The sequence below is a fragment of the Sorex fumeus genome, unplaced genomic scaffold (genome assembly GCF_029834395.1).
Source record: "Sorex fumeus unplaced genomic scaffold, SorFum_2.1 ptg000045l, whole genome shotgun sequence".
Classification (NCBI taxonomy): Eukaryota; Metazoa; Chordata; class Mammalia; order Eulipotyphla; family Soricidae; genus Sorex; species Sorex fumeus.
Window position 1 is genome coordinate 12,619,330 of NW_026606102.1, and position 13,001 is coordinate 12,632,330.

Genomic DNA, 13,001 nt, shown 5'->3' on the forward strand with positions numbered 1-13,001 from the left:
CTATAGCCAACATTTTAAAATAATGCCAAACCTTATTAGAGTGATGGCACCCGTTTACATTCGACCAGAAGAGTACAAGAGTTGGTTTCTTTGCATTCTCATCAATGCCTGTTGTTGCCTTTCTTTTAATTTTTTTTTTTATTGAATCACAGGGAAATGGTTACAAAGCTTTCACGATGAGTTTCAGTCGTACAATGATCAAACACCAATCCCTCCATCAGTGTACATTTTCCACCACCAATGTCCCCAGTATCCCTCCCGCTATCCCTTCCCCACACCCCCTGCCTCTATGGCAGACAATTTCCTTCTTCCTAGTGGTTCTTGAGGGAGACTATATGCAGTGACAGAGATCAAACCAGGGTTGGTTCTGTGTGAAGACAAGCGCCTTGCCCTCTGGGCTGTTTCTCCAGGCCCCAACCCTCGTATCTTATCTTCAGGACAGTAAGACCCTTGGGACCTGAGTGATAGTACAGTGGTTAGGGTACATGGCCGACCAGGGTTCAATCCCTTGGCTCTTCATAGAGTCCCACTCCATCAGGAGGAATCCAAGAGCCAGGAGTAGTAAGACCTGAATAATACTGGGTGTGGCCCCAACACCCACCCCCACCTGGGGGCAGGGGTTGAGGGTGGGGAGGAGATAGTATGATCGTTCTAGACCTCACTGGATTTTCTTAATTCTTTTTTTTTCCCTAGAAGCGTCTAGAGAAGGGTAAAGGCAAACTGAATAGCCTTTTCTTTACTTATTCATTATTGTTATTATTTTGGGTTTGGGGCCACAGCTGGTGGTGCTCAGGGCTTACTCCTGTCTCTGCACTCAGGGATCACTCCTAGAAGGCTCATATGTGGTACCAGAGATCGAACAAGGATTGGCCACATGCAAGGCAAGTGCCCTGCCCACTGCACTCTGGCCCTGAGTAACTTTAAAAAAAAAAAATTGGGTCATCTTTTCAAAAAACATTTTCAAGATTTTGCTGCAAAAGAAATAAAATTATAAGTGATGAAAGCATGAATATTCATACCACAGGTCCCTCTTTGCTTGCCCAATCCAACAGTTTGAAGTGCTCTCGTACATGCAAAAAAGTGTGATTATATTACTTGCATCCTCAGATGACACTCCGCCCGGCTTTTCAGTCACTCCAGGATCCGGTTCAAAAATGGCCTTCCTTGTTTTTTGTAGCCTCCTGTGGCTCCTTTCCAGTTTTTATCACAGACTTTGTTTTTCTCTGCTTCCTTCTCTGCTTCCTCTTCTCAGCTCAGACAGTTTCCTCTGGCTCTGTTTTATAAACCTGTGTCTGAAACTGTCGGCTCTGTCTCATGACCTCGTGAGTTCTAGTTCAAATCTCAGTGATAATATTTTCTTTCCCTTTGTAAATCATTTTTTTTATTTTTAAGACTGCATAAATATCTTTTTTTTAAGTGAATCACCGTGAATTACAAAGTTATGAGCATATTTATGGTCGAGTTTCAGGCATATACTGTTCCGATGCCAATGTCCTGGAACTCATTTCTTAGCTTGGTCACTGAACTCACTCTTCAAACACAAGGCAGTATTCTATGACATCCCTTTCTGCTTTATTATCAGTGGTGCCAAGAACACTACCAGGCTCCTGATAAATTTAAAGCACATATTTGTTGAATTATTCACCACCTTGGCACATACTCTATGATTGGCTGCTGGTGTTCCTTTAGGTTACTTTTGTTACTAATTATATGCCACCGGAAATATTGATTGACTTATTGATTTGAATGCTGGGGGCTGAATCCAGGGCCTCACAGAAGCCATTATTCTACTCATAAGCTATATCCCCAGCCAGCAGTATGTTCAAAATCATGGAACACCTAGAAGTTGATAACACTTAATAAAACATTGATATATACATTGTAACCCGATCTAATAACCGGCATCCTTCTCTAGCAGACTCTTTGTTGCTGTTGTTGTGAGACACAAGAAAGATGGATTAGTCTGCATTCTCAGATTAAGAGGCTGAATATTAGGCCTGGTCTTTGGTCTACAATCTAGCCTTTAATCAGAACAACAAATGTAGTGATTTCATTTCAATGTCATCAAGAGAGATAAATTTACTCTGCAAATCAGACTGACGTTTATAAAGATAGTTAACAAGACTAGGCACTAAGGGTTCAATGGTCCAAGTGATTTCGAAAATTGAGTTAAGAGCTGAGTAGCAATAGGAAGAGTTGAATGAGGGTGTGAACTGTTAGTTGGTACATTTCAGAAAGAAGCCAGAGTGAGAGCCTTAGGGATGGGATAAGTTTAGGATGTGTGTGTGTGTGTGTGTGTGTGTGTGTGTTTGTAGTGACGTAGAAAAAGACATCAGGATGTTGAAAGAGGTAGGGGGGAAAGAAACCTCCAGAAAGATGAAAGAAATTGATGGTGGGGCAGGGTGCCGCTGGTGGACAGCAAAATGTAGTATTTACCTGGTGGAGTGCAGGAGTCTACCGAGAAATAGGAACTGGGGGTTAAGGCGCTTGCCTTGCACAAGATCGACCCCGATTCGATCTCTGGTACCTAACACTGAACCTCAGCATTACCAGGAGTAATCCCTGAGCACAGAGCCAGGATTCTGACCCCAATACGTGGGGATCTGATTCCCACCACCCGACTAAAAAAAAAAAAAAATTGAGCAAATGAACTTGCTGGGAAAGGCAGAGAAGAGGAAGCCCTGACAGGGAGTAAGGACTGTCGGCAAGGTACAAGGAATCTCGCACAGTGGCTCAGGGAGGCCAGAGACAAAGACGACGACGAAATCCCGAGCCCCAGGACGCAGGACGCAGAAGCACGTGGAGGTGGGGGGGGGGGGGGCTGAGCATCCGGAAGGAGCAGAGGGTCAAGAAGGTGCCCAACGAGCCGGGGTCCACGGGAGGAGAGTGAGCCGGCTGGGGGCAGGAGGAGGAGGAGGAGGGGCTGGGGGTGCGGACGGGGGAAACACCTGCATCTGCGCAGAGCACCGGGATGTCCAAAAGGGAAAAAAAACCCACATTCTGGGATTCGGGGGGAGTGGTAGGGGCGCGGATTTCAGTGGGTTGGGTGGCCTTGCACGCTCGGATTTGGTGGGCGCGGGGTGGGGGGGACCAGTCTCGATAGGGCAATTCCGCGAGGGCTGCAGCGCCGCGTTGCGCGTGAATTTCCCGGGGGTGGGGAGGCGGCGCGTGCGCCCCCCCCACCCCCGCGCCGCCGCGTCCTCGGCGCGCGCACCCCGACCCCCGCCCCGGGCCGCGCGCCCGCGCCCCTCCCGCTCCCCGGGGAACCTGTTGCGGGCGCGCGGCGCGGCCCCGCCCCCGCCCCCGCCCCGCCCCCGCCCGCGCGCGCGCGCGGGGCCCGGCGCGGCTTCCGGGAGCGGAGCGTGCGCGCGCGGGGCCAACATGGCGGCGCGCAGGGCCGGGCCGGGCGGTCCCCGCGCCTGAGCGTCCCGGCGCCCTTGCTCGGCTGGCGGCGCCCGCGCGCGCCCGGGCCCGGCGGCGGCGGTCGCGGCGGCGGCGGCGGCGGTAGCGGCGGCGGAGCGCGCGGCGCAGGGGCGCGGGGAGCGGCGCGGCGCGGCCGGCCAGGCCCCGCAGCCCAGGCCCGCGCCATGGAGTCGGAGGAGGAGCAGCACATGACCACGCTGCTGTGCATGGGCTTCTCGGACCCGGCCACCATCCGCAAGGCCCTGCGCCTGGCCAAGAACGACATCAACGAGGCCGTGGCGCTGCTCACCAACGAGCGCCCGGGCCTCGACTACGGCGGCTACGAGCCCATGGACAGCGGCGGCGGCGGCGGCGGCGGCCCCGGGCCCGGGCCCGGCGGGGGCTCGCGGGGCGACGGCGGCGGCGGCGACGGGGGCTCCGGCGGCGGCTCCGGCGGCGGCGGCGGCGGCTCCGGCTCCTCCCGCGTCGGGGGCGGCGGCGGCGGCGGCGGCTTCGACCCCCCGCCCGCCTACCACGAGGTGGTGGACGCCGAGGTGAGCGCGGGGCTGGCGGCCGGCGACCCGTGGGGAAGGGGACACACCCCTCGGGGCGCGGCCCGCGGGGAGTGAGGGGCGCGGGCAGCGGCCGGCCCCGAGCCGGTGATGCTGGAGGAGGCCCGCGCGCGGGGCTGGGGGTGCCCGTCGGGGAGAGGGCGCCCGAGGAGGGGGCCGTGGGCGACGCGGCTGGGGCTCGGACCCGGGTTCGGAGGGAGTGGTGGCATGCGGGAGGCCCCGGGCTCCCGGGCGCGGAAGGTGGGCTGGGCTGGGCTGGGCCCGCAGCCCCCCGGAGTGAGTGGCCTGGGCCCAGCCTCAGCGCCCGGGCTTGGCCCTTGGGTGCCAGCCCGGGTCCGCCAAGAGGCGGTGCGGCCCCGGCCCGCGACGCGACGCGAAGCAGAGGGGGGCGACCGGGGTGACAGGCGCGGGAGGGACTGGCCCTCCAGGGGTCGGGTTTGCAGCCGAGAGGTGCGGGGTGGTCGGAAGGTGGGGGTGGGGGGATAGTCACAATGAAACCAGCATCAAGTCTGGATAACCAGCATCAAGTACGGGGGTCAGAAGCGAGTGGACCCCCGCCCCGCAGAGGAGGGAAGGGGGCCGGGGCAGAGGGGGCTGGACGCAGGGGCCAAGAATCCATCCGGGAGTGGCCCGGGTCTGTCCCGAGGAAGGGCGCACGCAGGCGGCGGGCCCGTGACTTTGATCAGAGATAGGCAGCCTGGGTGGGGAGCCTTGGGCATGTTTAGATCGGGATGGGAGCAGAGACGGTTGGGGGAGAGAACGGACTTGCATGGCAACGAGGCAAGAAAAGCCACCAGAGGCCACGGTGCTCCCTCCCGTGAATATAATTACTTTGCAGAAAAATGGCAGCTAAGGGGCAGGACTTCGGGTCCTCCGAGGGCCGGTTGCCAGGATCCCCTTGAGCTGGTGGGTCCCTGCTAGCTCACAGCTGGGTGAGCTTACGCTTTTAAGTCGGGTTTTGAATCGTGTGTGTGTGCAGGGGGGTGAGGGCAGAGGGTCTTCTTCTTGAGGCTCCCTTAGCCTCCTGCAAGAAATTTCTCCTAACTCGCAGATACCGCCTGTTCGTTTCACAACGCTTTTGCAACAGTTGCTGGGCCCGGGAACAGCTCCCTGAGAGGTTTCCTCACAGCTCTCATTGACCGGTGCAGTGGAGATAAAGACGAGTTGTTCCTCATCTGGGAATTAGTTCCTGTACAATTAACTGAAGTCTCTAAGAGATGCTTGCTTCTCTTTGCAAGTCCCCATCACTCCTCTCCTTGTTGTTGCCAGTTTTGACCCACTTTCGAAATCCAGAAGAAAGCCTCTGCTTTTTTTTCTTCTTTTTTTTTTTTTTTGGAAGGTTTAGCGTAGCTCCTGAGCTCTGCAAAGCTATGTACGCATTCTCATTTTGTGGGAACTCACAGTTTTACTCTTGTCACACCTTTCAGTTTTCTGGAGGTGAAATCAAATTTAATTCTAGCGCTCCGTGGCCCTTTTGGGGGGTGGGGAGAGACAGTCTCAGCAGGCTGCAGCGCTTACTCCGGGCTCTGTGCTCAGGGAGTATTTGTGGTGCTGGGGATTGAGCCTAGTTCAGCTCAGTCAAGTGCCTTCATCCCTGTTCTCTTTCTCCGGCTTGTACTTTTAGCAGAACCTATACTGACTCTCTAGCTCTACATAAAGACTTAAGATGCCTTCTGGTTATACAGTTCACCGAGGGAGGGAGGAATTTGCTTCCAGGTAAAATCCAGAGAATCTCTGTCCTTTCAGAGGATCCTATCAGATTTCCAAGTCCTCTTGACCTGTGGATTTGACTGGGGCAGAGACTGATGAGAATTGGAGAGGATCTGGAGACCTAGGGGGCAGATTCAGAACTGCATGCAGATGCACAGGATCCAGATGAAGACTTTAAATTGGGTTTTTGCTACTGTGGCTTTTTAGATCTTAGGCCTTCATGCAACTGGGCTGATGGGTGGGAAAGGGAGCTTTTGAGCTGGGGGTAGAGAGGGAGATGCTGAATACCATGAGCATCTGGAATGTGGCAGACACTGTATTGGGTGCTTTCCTACTATGCTCTGCTCCTGGAAATACTTGGGAACACCCCCAGTTTGAGGTATGATTGTTTGGGTGGAATTTGAAACTGTAGTCAAAGCGTGCTTTTCACTCCTCAGGGTTTTAAGATTGAATTCGTTGTAGGATTTGGAAAAAAAAGTGGGGGGCAAAGATGAAGAGGGAAGAGAGACATCCTGAGGCACCTCTCCAGTCTGGGAGTGATGTCAGGAAGCACGGCTGTAGGAGTTACTCGAGGAAGAACATGCTAAAGGAAAGGAGAATCAGATAACGTAGAAAATGAGAAATTTTTTAATTAGTCCTGCCTTGTTTTTCCAATGTGGCCTTGCATTGGCAAAAGGGGAAGTCGCATGTCCCTGCAGAATCAGTTAATGGAAGAGATGGAACTAGAATTTAGGCCTTCTCATTACTGACCTGGTTCCCCTCCTCACAACCAGCTGCCTCCCTATCTGGGGGGAATGGGACCGCATGCAGGAGGAACAGGGTCAAGAGAAAGAAAGCAGGAGTGGCATAAACCGGGTGAAGGAAGTTTATCAGCTCTTCCAGAGTTTACCTGTTTATTTCTTAAAAGTGATTAAAATGAACTAAACTTCTGGCTCTGCCATAGTGAATTGCAGTTTCAGTGTCTTGAAAACATTTTGGGAAGATACAGAATAAAATCTAATTGTCAGGAAGGGGGGGAAAAATGTTAGTTTCTCGTTTGGCCATCGGGGACAGGCGTGATTCTTTCAGTCCAAGGTGCTGCCTTCCTTCCTCTGGGCAGGGGCTGGAGCTGAGGCTTCACCCTGATGCATCTCACGGCCAGGCCTCTCTCCTCTCCCGAGAAGTAACTTCCCAAGGTCACTGAGCTGGTTAGGTAAGTCAGTTTGGTAGTTTGGGCTCCTGCACTTGTTAGGGTTTGTATAAAAATTGGAAAATAAAAATAGAGAATGCAGATCCTAGCGGAGCACATAAAATTGCACAGAAAGTCATCCCTTTTAATATCCATTTTAGTAAAGCTGTTGCTCTGCAGACAGTTGTGTTTGGTTGTTACTAGAACGTAGGCTGTCGTTGCGTGTGTAATTCTGGTTAGGGAAGGAACTTTGGGAAGCTGTCCAGTTTTGAATTTGAATAGCATTACTTCAAAGCCTTTTTGTGGGGGCTGGAGCTATCGTACAGCGGGTAGTGCATTTGCCTTGCAAGCAGCCGACCTGGGTTCGATCCCCCCGCATCCCATATGGTCCCCCAAGCCTGCCAGGAGTAACCCCTGAGCACTGCCGTTGAGGCCTCATAAACAAATGATTTTTTTTTTAATGTAGTAATTGTAAAAAAAAGAAAGAAAAACCAACTACAAACCTTTTTTCGTGGCTGATAAGTTCGTTCTATTGGTAAGGAGAGTGAGATCTCACAACTGCTCTGAATAACTTATCCAGATGTTTACCACCGCATCTCAGTGTTGTTTCTTAAATGGTCAGTGTAGAGCCCTCTGTGGCTGAGAGCATGCCCTGGGGAGCCTCCCAAGTGCTCAGGGTCTGCAGTCACCTTACTGGCCAGGCGCTGTTGGGGGCGGGTGGCTTCTGAAGTCTATCAGCAGTGAAAGTGAAAAGCTTGTTCTCCCTTCAGCCTCTTTATTTTGTCTTCAGATAACATAAAGTAGGACTTTTTTTGGGGGGGGGGAATAGAGGATGCTGGGGGGCAAGGATATTTCAGATATCTTTCCCATCTCACTAGCTCTATTATAATTATTTTTACAAACAACATTATTACTATGATTTAACCAATAGCCAATATTACAAGATTGTTTTGTTCACCCCCCCCCCCCTTTTTGGGCGGGGCGGGGGGCAGGCTGGGGACTCACACCTGCCAGTGCTCAAGTTATTCCTGGCATTCCTGGCTCTGCATTTGAGAATTAACTCCTGGTGGTGCTCTGGGGACCACAGGGGATGGAACCCTGGTGGGCTGCGTGCAAGGCAGCCGCCCTATCTGCTGTTCTCTCTCTCTCTCCATCCCATTATGTTCCTTTTAAAAAGATTGTGTGAGTGTGTGTTGTGCGGGGGATAGAGTCAAGAAACCTCACACAAGACAAGTACCCTACCGCTGCGCTACATCCCTGGCCTTTGTTCCTATTTTAATGGCCCTTGTTTCTTCCTATTTTCTCCTGGAGCTGTTCTGTCAGATGTCACGTTGCTTTCTGTTCTGTTTTGTTTTTTAAAAGCCCCACAGTTGGCCCTGCTATAATATATAGCAATCATATAAAATTAAAAATCAAAGGGATGGGGGCGGGAGCTCAAGGGTATACCTAGAAATGCTCGAGACCCTGAGTTTGATTCTTGGTGACCTCAGGTTACTCCCGGGGTGCTCAGGAGCCCCTGTGGTGCTCGGGATGGCGCTTGGGCCTCCTGTGTAGAAAGCTTTGAGCCACATCAGCAGCTGAGGCCATGCCTTGGGTATATTGGTGAGTAGGTCATTTTAGAGAAACCAGAGCAAGCAGTTATGGCATAATATACAGCTTTATGTGCTGTTAGCTTAAGACTTGAAAGCAATCACAGTAGTACAAAAGTTACGGTTTATAATGTTTGTAATTGAGGATAGTGTCTCAGTTGAGCCATTTCAGAATACTGCCGTACATTTAATGCCTGAACATTAAAGCGTTGTACTCGTTTGTATTTTAACGTTTAGAAAGCATTAGTGTTTTTCAGATTAAATTATTACTTGACTGTGAATCCTCCGCGTTAATATTCGGCTTCCTCTCCGCGGCCAGTGAGAGGGTTTGGTTTGTGGATCACCGGTCCCACAGTAGTGAGGAACGTCAGGGAGTGGCTGGCGGTGTTGGGAGGTCGGGGAAGCTTGCAAGGTCTGGCTGGAGAGGAAGGAACCTCCGGGGGCCTCACTACTCTGTTGGAACAGCTCACTGAAGAAAAGGTTCTAGAATGCTCTGTTTGAGAAAGTTCAGGAATGAGCCTTTTTAGCAAGGTTTTAGCTTTCACAAGAGGTGGAAGTGAGAAAGAAAAGCAAGTTGGAAGGGTTCGGAGGCCACTCTCAGCGCACCCGAAGGTTGCCAGCTTGGGCGCAGAGGCCTGCTGAGAGAGAGAGACTGGGGCGGGTGGGGTGGGACCATGTTTCATTTTCACAAGGAAATGTTTTTCTGCACCTTCCTTCTTGGGGTTTCAGTTTCTTTTTTAGGTTGGTGTTTCTCATTATAGGAATTTTTATTATTCACTTATTAAAATGTTTTTCATCATAAGCTATTAAAAACTGTTTCTTCTTTTGGTTAAGCTTCTAAATAGGCGACGTTGCCGTTTACGGTTTCTGATCTCTGTGGTGAGGTGTTGGCACCGTATTTAATAACCATTTTGTTTTTATGATATGTTGATGAGTTCCCATCTATCCAGCAGTTAGGAATCTGGCTTCCACCCTTGGTAACCTCCTTTTCTCTTTCCTTCTTCCTCCCTCTTTTGCCGAAAGAGAATGTTGTAGGTGAGGGAGGTAGAACCTCCTCGTTTTAAAGATCAAGGTTATACGAGGCAATGGAACATGTAGGTATAGATTATTTTCCTGAAAAGAACTAACATAATTAAGTAAAAATTTTAACTTTAGTAATCTTTTTTTTAGCAATTGGAATGCCAGGGCCAGAATGATAGTAGAGTGGGTAGGGCATTTGTCTTGCACACAGCCAACCTCCTTCAATCCCTAGCATCCCATATGGTCCCTCGGGCATTCCCAGGAGTGATTTCTGAGCAGGGTTGGGTGTGGCCCCCAAAGCAAAACAAAACAGAAGAAATTGAAAAGCTTCAGTGATATTGCAAACAGCATCACCTTCTGTCATTTAATGTATTTAGGTTCCTTACTCTTACTGCCTGTTAATTCTAATTCTATGTGTCTTTATTCCCACTGTTCTTGTTTATATTTCTTTTTCATTGTTTGTCTTACTGACCTGGAGCTGGAGTGATAGCACAGCGGGTAGGGCATTTGCCTTCCACGCAGCCGACCTGAGTTCGATTCCTCCACCCCTCTCGGAGAGCCCGGCAAGCTACCGGGAGTATCCCGCCCGCACAGCAGAGCCTGGCAAGCTCCCCATGGCGTATTCGATATGCCAAAAACTTAGTAACAAGTCTCACAATGGAGACGTTACTGGTGCCCGCTCGAGCAAATCAATGAACAACAGGAGGACAGCGCAGTACAGGACAGTCTTACTAACCACCTACCTGAATGGTATTTTTTTTCCTTTCGTTTTGGGACCATACCTGGCTGTACTTAGGGATCACTCCTGACTGTTGGGGTGCGGGTGCAGGGACCATATGGGATGCCGGGAATCAAACCTGGGTTGGCTGTGTGTAAGGCAAGTGCCCTACCAGCTGCACTATGGCTCCAACCTCTGTAATTTTTTTTTTTTTTACATGCGCGATAGCACAGCGGTAGGGTGTTCGCCTTACAAGCGGCCAACATGGCCGACCCGAGTTCGATTCCTCCGCCCCTCTCGGAGAGCCCGGCAAGCTACCGAGAGTATCTTGCCCGCACGGCAGAGCCTGGCAAGCTCCCCGTGACGTATTCGATATGCCAAACACAGTAACAACAAAGTCTCCAATGGAGACGTTACTGGGCCCGCTCGAGCAAATCGACGATCAACGGGAGGGCCTTTACCCTTTACCCTTTTACATGCACATTTTGATCATGGGATAATTATTCAGGAATTTTTTGAGGATTTTTTTTTTATTACCAGTAGGCAAAATCATTTTGGGTCGGGGGGAGGGAGCAGCACAACCCATTGTGACTCTCAAACAGATATTAAATGCAAAATGTCAGAGTAACAAAAGAGCTCAGTGCACTACACTAACTAGCCATTTGCTGACGTGGTTTCATGGCTCGGCGTGTGCCAGGCGCTGAGGAAGTGTTGGGAGCCGCGGTGAACCCATTACCCGCAACCCCTCCTCTGCTCTATTGATCGGGGTGGCTGGCTTCCTTTTGCTCTGTGCCTAATAAATTAAAATGTTTGAATGAAGAAATTAGCGACCTCGATGAGTTGTGGGTTCAGTAGAAAAGAGCCCAGATCTATCAAAAGCATTTGAATAGTGCCTCAAGAATTTTCGGTGATGTTATTTGATCTATAGTGACATCCATTACCAGGAAATCAAGTGATACTTTCTTCCAAGTGACATTTCTTTAGTGCCATGGAATGTACAGAATTTCTATTTCTTTGCTTGTGGTAAGTTTACTATTATTAATAGGTCGATGATTTTCTCAGTTTAGTATCTCTTTAAATTGGTGCCCGTTTGAAATAACCAAATGTCCGTCTGAAAGCATGAATGTTATTTTTTCTTAGAAGAGAGTTTGCTATAGTATCTGGTCATATTTTAGACTAAAAAATCTCTTAATGCTGGCTGAGCGTATCTGTATTTTAAGACTAGAGAAATGTTGTGTTGGTTTTTAGAAGCATTTGTAATAGTGGGTATAGTGGTAGTTCTGTAAGTGAAATCTGTCTGATCAGTTGTTAGTATTTTTTGTGGGGGAGTCTGTAGCAGAGCTTGGGAGCCCGTGGGCTACCCCGGGCAGACTTGGCCCGCCAGTTAGGTGCACGGGCCCTGTCATATGGCACTGCTAGAACCACGGGGCTATACCTGGCAGTGCTGGGGAGGGGGTGCACGGTGCCAGGGGCCGTGGGGCCTGACTCCAGCCCTCTGAGCTGTCTTCCCGGCCCTACTGTTGTGTTTTGTCATGGTCAGTTTTGCGTTCAAGTGGGCTCTGTTTGGTAGAGCAACGCTTTTTAAATGTTAGTAGCTTTTGTTTTGTGAGATTCTTTTTTTCATGACTTCTGCTTTATTGGAGATGTTCTGGGGAGTTAGACTAGGAATATTCTGCATTTCACTGATAACAATTATAGTGTTTATTCATATTTGTTTTTGAGCAATTATCTGGTTTTTATTGAGCAACTGCTACTCACGCTATGAAAATCATGCTAGGAAAAGATAGAAGATGTGATAGGTATGCAGATAGATTGACATCTGTGGCGACTAACAAGGAAGGGCTGCTTGCTTTTCACTGCTTGGAGGTTTACATGGTGGGAGTCTGAAACCTCTGTCTCATTGAAGCAGGCATTTCGAGCAGTGCTTGGGGGCGCAGGGGCCTTTCCTGATGATGCAGTTCTGACGGTTGCGGTGCTGTGATGCTTTGGCCTGTTGGTGCCCAGCCAGGTGGGTGGGGGTGTTTGCTGGGGAATGCAGTGCCAGAGCGTGGACTCAGGAGTGGCATGTGCAAGGCAGGTGCCCGCCCTCTGAGCTTTGAGTCACAGCCCCGATCTCCCGTCAGGCATTTCTCAGGAGGACCAATTCTCAGGGTTAGAATCTGTGCATACTCACCTTTGATCAGGGCCTCTTCAACTCTCCTCATTTTGTCTAAGAACATTTTACATGACCCCCAGGGATAGAAAACAAGTATGTAAATCAAGCCATTTGGTGCTAGTGATTATAAATTCATTTTTATTTATCGTGGCCTTGGGGCCACACTCAACTGTGCTTTACTGTGTATTACTCCTAGCTCTGTGCTCAGGGATCACTCCTAGTGGGCTCAGTGGGCTCTATGGGGTGCCAAGCAGCCAGCCGGTTTGGATGAGTTCAAGGCAAGCACTTCAAACCCCACTGTACTGCCTGGCCCTTTGATTATAAATTTATTTGTTACAGGACCCCAGTTTGTTACATGACCCCATTGGGGTCATGACCCATGGCTTAAGAAGCTGAGCTTTCAGTATTCCTAGTTCATTGTGGTCATAATATGGGAACAAAATAGCATTATCTGCATTAATGATAATTTTTCTTGCCTTCCCCCTCTACATGCTAAAGGAAACCAGAACTTGTAAAGATCTGAAGTTTTTTAGATCGGAAAGGGACCTTGGGGATGCTCAGTTCTTGGGATTAAGCCTGGACTGCTGGGTTCTGAGTATAGCCCGAACGCAAGTCCAGCCTGTCAAGATGAATTTTGTAGGGGTCAGAGATGGCTCAGAAGGCTGGG

The 13,001-nt window shown here is 50.3% G+C and overlaps 1 protein-coding gene across 2 annotated transcripts in view; it reads left to right on the top strand.

Moving 5' to 3' along the window:
- Positions 1–3,513: 3,513 nt before the first annotated feature.
- USP24 (ubiquitin specific peptidase 24) overlaps positions 3,514–13,001 on the top strand; it is a 287,122-nt gene continuing 277,634 nt past the window's right edge. For both annotated transcript variants that reach the window (XM_056122422.1, XM_056122423.1), the window contains exon 1: positions 3,514–3,956. In XM_056122422.1, coding sequence (XP_055978397.1) covers positions 3,588–3,956 — 369 coding nt within the window. In that variant the 5' untranslated portion in view covers positions 3,514–3,587. The remainder of the gene's footprint in view (positions 3,957–13,001) is intronic.